Source organism: Notothenia rossii, assembly GCF_949606895.1.
Source record: "Notothenia rossii genome assembly, chromosome: 7".
Taxonomy (NCBI): Eukaryota; Metazoa; Chordata; class Actinopteri; order Perciformes; family Nototheniidae; genus Notothenia; species Notothenia rossii.
The window spans coordinates 518,364-525,863 of record NC_136905.1 but is presented as its reverse complement, the minus strand read 5'-3'; the positions used below and the strand labels follow the sequence as shown (position 1 = coordinate 525,863).

General features: G+C 45.0%; 1 protein-coding gene and 1 long non-coding RNA gene across 2 annotated transcripts in view; both read right to left on the bottom strand.

Annotated features, from left to right (window-relative positions):
* Window positions 1–2,490: 2,490 nt before the first annotated feature.
* Window positions 2,491–5,657, bottom strand: LOC307045658. Its single transcript, XR_013809970.1, has 2 exons — window positions 3,907–5,657; window positions 2,491–3,719 (listed from the first exon to the last, which is right to left on the bottom strand). It is a non-coding gene; the product is annotated as an uncharacterized lncRNA (long non-coding RNA).
* Window positions 5,658–6,962: 1,305 nt separating this feature from the next.
* Window positions 6,963–7,500, bottom strand: part of syt11b (synaptotagmin XIb) — a 16,091-nt gene continuing 15,553 nt past the window's right edge. The window contains exon 5 of the mRNA XM_079691457.1: window positions 6,963–7,413. Coding sequence (XP_079547583.1) covers window positions 7,103–7,413 — 311 coding nt within the window. The 3' untranslated portion in view covers window positions 6,963–7,102. The remainder of the gene's footprint in view (window positions 7,414–7,500) is intronic.

The window sequence follows — 7,500 nt, the reverse complement described above, 5'->3', positions numbered from 1 at the left end:
ACATACTGATATACACCTGAACATCAGCAGGAGAGGACTCTTTAAAGTAGAGACACTACATACTGATATACACCTGAACATCAGCAGGAGAGGACTCTTTAAAGTAGAGACACTACATACTGATATACACCTGAACATCAGCAGGAGAGGACTCTTTAAAGTAGAGACACTACATACTGATATACACCTGAACATCAGCAGGAGAGGACTCTTTAAAGTAGAGACACTACATACTGATATACACCTGAACATCAGCAGGAGAGGACTCTTTAAAGTAGAGACACTACATACTGATATACACCTGAACATCAGCAGGAGAGGACTCTTTAAAGTAGATACACTACATACTGATATACACCTGAACATCAGCTGGAGAGGACTCTTTAAAGTAGAGACACTACATACTGATATACACCTGAACATCAGCAGGAGAGGACTCTTTAAAGTAGAGACACTACATACTGATATACACCTAAACATCAGCAGGAGAGGACTCTTTAAAGTAGAGACACTACATACTGATATACACCTGAAGATCAGCAGGAGAGGACTCTTTAAAGTAGAGACACTACATACTGATATACACCTGAACATCAGCAGGAGAGGACTCTTTAAAGTAGAGACAATACATACTGATATACACCTGAACATCAGCAGGAGAGGACTCTTTAAAGTAGAGACACTACATACTGATATACACCTGAACATCAGCAGGAGAGGACTCTTTAAAGTAGAGACACTACATACTGATATACACCTGAACATCAGCAGGAGAGGACTCTTTAAAGTAGAGACACTACATACTGATATACACCTGAACATCAGCAGGAGAGGACTCTTTAAAGTAGAGACACTACATACTGATATACACCTGAACATCAGCAGGAGAGGACTCTTTAAAGTAGAGACACTACATACTGATATACACCTGAACATCAGCATGAGAGGACTCTTTAAAGTAGAGACACTACATACTGATATACACCTGAACATCAGCAGGAGAGGACTCTTTAAAGTAGAGACACTACATACTGATATACACCTGAACATCAGCAGGAGAGGACTCTTTAAAGTAGATACACTACATACTGATATACACCTGAACATCAGCTGGAGAGGACTCTTTAAAGTAGAGACACTACATACTGATATACACCTGAACATCAGCAGGAGAGGACTCTTTAAAATAGAGACACTACATACTGATATACACCTGAACATCAGCAGGAGAGGACTCTTTAAAGTAGAGACACTACATACTGATATACACCTGAACATCAGCAGGAGAGGACTCTTTAAAGTAGAGACACTACATACTGATATACACCTGAACATCAGCAGGAGAGGACTCTTTAAAGTAGATACACTACATACTGATATACACCTGAACATCAGCTGGAGAGGACTCTTTAAAGTAGAGACACTACATACTGATATACACCTGAACATCAGCAGGAGAGGACTCTTTAAAGTAGAGACACTACATACTGATATACACCTGAACATCAGCAGGAGAGGACTCTTTAAAGTAGAGACACTACATACTGATATACACCTGAACATCAGCAGGAGAGGACTCTTTAAAGTAGAGACACTACATACTGATATACACCTGAACATCAGCAGGAGAGGACTCTTTAAAGTAGATACACCACATACTGATATACACCTGAACATCAGCAGAAGAGGACTCTTTAAAGTAGAGACACTACATACTGATATACACCTGAACATCAGCAGGAGAGGACTCTTTAAAGTAGAGACACTACATACTGATATACACCTGAACATCAGCAGGAGAGGACTCTTTAAAGTAGAGACACTACATACTGATATACACCTGCACATCAGCAGGAGAGGACTCTTTAAAGTAGAGACACTACATACTGATATACACCTGAACATCAGCAGGAGAGGACTCTTTAAAGTAGAGACACTACATACTGATATACACCTGAACATCAGCAGGAGAGGACTCTTTAAAGTAGAGACACTACATACTGATATACACCTGAACATCAGCAGGAGAGGACTCTTTAAAGTAGAGACACTACATACTGATATACACCTGACCATCAGCAGGAGAGGACTCTTTAAAGTAGAGACACTACATACTGATATACACCTGAACATCAGCAGGAGAGGACTCTTTAAAGTAGAGACACTACATACTGATATACACCTGAACATCAGCAGGAGAGGACTCTTTAAAGTAGAGACACTACATACTGATATACACCTGAACATCAGCAGGAGAGGACTCTTTAAAGTAGAGACACTACATACTGATATACACCTGATCATCAGCAGGAGAGGACTCTTTAAAGTAGAGACACTACATACTGATATACACCTGATCATCAGCAGGAGAGGACTCTTTAAAGTAGAGACACTACATACTGATATACACCTGAACATCAGCAGGAGAGGACTCACATATCCACAGGTTGAACTCTTTTAAAGGAAACAAAGGAGACGTGAGACGAGGCGTTCATGGCTAACTCGTTATTTTTATTTGCACGTCCTATTAGTGTTTACAAAGCTAACGCTAGGTTAGCATGGTCCGGTCACAGCAGGGAGGGGGGGGGGGCTCACACACACTGAAGCTCCAGGAGGGGGGGGGGGGGGGGGCAAACATCTTCGCATCTGTACAAATATACAGCCGCACACTTTAATATTCTCAGATTTTCAGAATAAAAGCTGCTTCAGAGGAAACTCAGATTGACGGACGTTAGCGTCGGCCTCAAAGTGTTTCCTGGGAACCAAAAGAACACGTAAACCTGTTAATGTAATAAAATGTCCAGAGCTGCAGAGACTCACTCCAGCTCCCATCTAGATGATCTGGTTAGCTTTGTTAATGTGAATATGTTCTAATAGTTCTAATCCTTTAATTAACCGCTTCACATGACGGACATCCGCCCTGTGATCCATCCGCCCTGTGGACACCTCCCACAGCCCTGTGATCCATCCGCCCTGTGGACACCACCCACAGCTCTGTGATCCATCCGCCCTGTGGACACCACCCACAGCCCTGTGGACACCACCCACAGCCCTGTGGACACCACCCACAGCCCTGTGATCCGTCCGCCCTGTGGACACCACCCACAGCTCTGTGATCCATCCGCCCTGTGGACACCACCCACAGCCCTGTGATCCGTCCGCCCTGTGGACACCACCCACAGCTCTGTGATCCATCCGCCCTGTGGACACCAGCCACAGCCGCCCACAGTACACTTCTATACTTTGTACCTGTGTTTTTTTTTATATCAATATAAATCAAAAAGGACATTTTATTACATCAGCGGGCAACTTTTTAATATTTGATATTGTTTTTATCAAAAAATCAGGTTAAGTGCATTCTTTTTTCATTTGTTGACATGTTCAGTGGTTATTCCTTGATAATGGCGCGGGCCTCACTGATGATGATTCAAAGAGGAGGAAGTTATAACTGGAGAGAAACCAGATCAAACCTCTGCGTTATGAAACACTGAGAGCAGAGGAAGTGGTGGTGAGACGACAGGAAGCTGCAGAACAACGGGAACATTTCCACAGGAAGAATGTAGGGAGTTCTGCAAAGTATCTGATAAAGATCATAGCTGTAATTATGACTATATCAGAGTGACACCACGCAATACACAAGCAGGAGGAACCATGTTAGAGTGAGGACTGATGTGAGGCTGTAGCAGACCTCAGGAGAGGAGTGTGTGTTCTGAATCCAGCTGAGTCCGACCCGAGTCCGATCCGAGTCTGATCCGAGTTCGATCCGAGTCCGATCCGAGTCTGATCCGAGTCCCTCCGTCTGATCCGAGTCCGATCCGAGTCCGACCCGAGTCCGATCCGAGTCCGATCCGAGTCCGACCCGAGTCCGAGTCTGATCCGAGTCCCTCCGTCTGATCCGAGTCCGACCCGAGTCCGACCCGAGTCCGATCCGAGTCCGATCCGAGTCTGATCCGAGTCCGATCCGAGTCCGACCCGAGTCCGATCCGAGTCCGATCCGAGTCTGATCCGAGTTCGATCCGAGTCCGATCCGAGTCCGATCCGAGTCTGATCCGAGTCCCTCCGTCTGATCCGAGTCCGACCCGAGTCCGATCCGAGTCCGATCCGAGTCTGATCCGAGTTCGATCCGAGTCCGATCCGAGTCCCTCCGTCCGATCCGAGTCCGACCCGAGTCCGATCCGAGTCCCTCCGTTTGACCCGAGTCCGATCCGAGTCCGACCCGAGTCCCTCCGTCTGCACCGAGCCGTATTCTGCCCGGCACCAAAACCAGTCCGACACGTTGACCTGGAGTTTATGGCATCAACTGCGCTGAGACTCTACCGAGACATCTGACCCTTAATAACAGACCTCAGAGAGGATTCAGCTGCAGCCAGTATATACAAACATATATAAGTATAAGTACAAATACTTTGTTACTGTACTTACTACATACTGTAGGATATTTCCCTGGTATCAGTACTTTCCTCCACCATTCACATATTTACTTTTACTCCTTACATTTTTACCACAAATACCTGTCCTGTAGAAGTAGAAGTACTCAGATCTTGTACTTGAGTAAAAGTAGAAGTACTCAGATCTTGTACTTGAGTAAAAGTAGAAGTACTCAGATCTTGTACTCGAGTGAAAGTAGAAGTACTCAGATCTTGTACTCGAGTGAAAGTAGAAGTACTCAGATCTTGTACTTGAGTAAAAGTAGAAGTACTCAGATCTTGTACTTGAGTGAAAGTAGAAGTACTCAGATCTTGTACTTGAGTAAAAGTAGAAGTACTCAGATCTTGTACTTGAGTAAAAGTAGAAGTACTCAGATCTTATATTTTAGAGTTGATTATATTTCACATCATTCATCCACATCTGTAAAGTAACTAAATGTATTAAATACATGTATTGGAGTAAAAGTACACCATGTACCTCTGAACTGTAGTGGAGTAGAAGTACACAGTAGCGTAACATGGAAATGCTCAAGTAAAGTACAAGTACCTCTAACTTGTACTTTACTAAATGTAACACAAAGACAGAATCCAAATGTGAAATACAAGTTATTTAGTGTTCTAATAATATAAAACATAGCTATGGCTTCTTTTTACTTAAGTGCACACTCCTGTACTTCTACTCGAGTAAAGAAGTTGAGTCAGTACTTGTACCAGAGTATTTTAAACACGAGTATCTGTACTAGAGTACAGCATGTGTGCGTCTCTGCTACAGCCTCACATCAGCTTCCACTCTTCATATCTTCTGCTTCAGGGTCACAGCGATGTGTGTGTGTTCGGCAGGTGTGTGACCTCTGACCTCTGCTTTTACTACACATACAGTCCTCTGCATCATCGTGTGGGGATGAGAACGTGGTGAAGAAGAGTCCAGATCTCCAGGTCCCAAACACGTGTTTACACCCTGCAGTAGATTCACCTTCCTCCCAGCAGCTTCCTGTCCTCTGGGCAGATGCTGTTTCCTGTCAGCAGCGTTTCTTCATTCAGAGTTTTTTTTAGTTTGACGGACATGCGATGAACAGCATGACAACAACAGCAAGATGGGAGGGGCAACCTTTTTTTTTGTTATTATTATTTTTCTTAAATGATACTTGAAGCATTCCTTTCCGCCTCCTCGTGGACACACAGGGAGACTCGACGTTCTCCTTTATCTTCAAACCAACGCAGCGTTTCTGAGCTGTGTGTGTGTGTGTGTGTGTGTGTGTGTGTGTGTGTGTGTGTGTGTGTGTGTGTGTGTGTGTGTGTGTGTGTGTGTGTGTGTGTGTGTGTGTGTGTGTGTGTGTGTGTGTGTGTGTGTGTGTGTGTGTGTGTGTGTGTGGGGGGGGGGGGTGTTCACACCTGGTATTAACAACAACACATTAGCATTAGCACCTCAGTCCCACCTTCTTGCAGACTAAATGTTGTGTTGTTAAAGATAGCGGAGTTAGCAACAGGATATCAGAAGAAGAGGGAAGCCTACATTTAATGCTCCGGGGTGTTAGACAGACACACACACACACACACACACACACACACACACACACACACACACACACACACACACACACACACACACACACACACACACACACACAGCTACAGAGGAAGCATTAGCATCTTCAGAACTTATTTTACAATATATTTATAGGGATAAAGGGAGGCCACGCTGCCAGAGATTAAGAAATCAATCCCAGTTCAAGGCCAGGGTACAAAAAACAGAACGATAAGTACCTATGTACCTTTATCACTGTTAGCATACTGGGTTATTTACGTTAGCATGCTGGTTTCCTGTCAGGAGGCTAAGCAGGTCTCAGTTTCTCTAATATCTAACGTATGATGCTGAGAATGTATTCAAGAATAGAGCCTGAACTCATCAAACTGCAACTCTGTCGTACCTCCGTTCACCGGCTGCTAACAGCTAGCAGCTAATGGCTAACAGCAGCTAGCAGCTAACGGCTAATGGCAGCTAACAGCTAGCAGCTAACAGTTAACGGCAGCTAGGTCTCCTTCAGATTTTCTACACAGCTTTGTTGCCCCTGAACGCATCACAAGTCCCGACTCATATTTCAGTTTTTCTAAAAGTTCACACGTCGTGGACAAAGCCGGAGATTTGAGTATTTAGAGCTGAGGACGCGTGCTATACACCAGGTGTGAACAGTGTGTGTGTGTGTGTGTGTGTGTGTGTGTGTGTGTGTGTGTGTGTGTGTTTGTGTTATGCCACATGTATTGTTGACATTTAGTCTTTCTTTTTGTTTTGTTCTGTTATAACGCCTTGTGAGGAATGCTTTGGCGATACTATGTTTAAAATGTGGTCATGCCAATAAAGCCCCTTTGTATTTTATTGAATTGTATTGTGTGTGTGTGTGTGTGTGTGTGTGTGTGTGTGTGTGTGTGTGTGTGTGTGTGTGTGTGTGTGTGTCTGTGTCTGTGTGTGTGTGTGTGTGTGTGTGTGTGTGTGTGTTTGTGTGTGTGTGTGTGTGTGTGTGTGTGTGTGTGTGTGTGTGTGTGTGTGTGTGTGTGTGTGTGTGTGTGTGTGTGTGTGTGTGTGTGTGTGTGTGTGTGTGTGTGTGTGTGTGTGTGTGTGTGTGTGTGTGTGTGTGTGTGTGTGTGTGTGTGTGTGTGTACACTGAGTCTCTGCTCGCTCAGTACTCGCTCAGGTTGTGCCACTTGGAGATCTGCCGGCGGGGGTTCTGGCAGACCTCGGCCCAGTGCTTGGCTCCGGATGTTTCCGGGCTGTTGAGGCCCAGCAGCAGTCGCCCCAGGACCTCGTTCTTGGTGGTCCGGTCGAAGTCCACCACCAGGAACTCCACGGAGACCTCGGGCAGCAGCTCTGGCGGGATGTCGTAGATAAAGGACTCGTTGAAGACAGGGTTCAGCGTGCACTTCTTCACGTGCGTCTTCTTCTTGGCGATGCGTTTACGTCCGTAGAAAACGTTCACCTTCACGTACGGGTCTGAGGGGAGGGGGACAATCAGGGATAATGAGTACAAAAACAACGTGACAGAGTCTCGTAGGCACAACTGAGAACCAAGAGATGTTG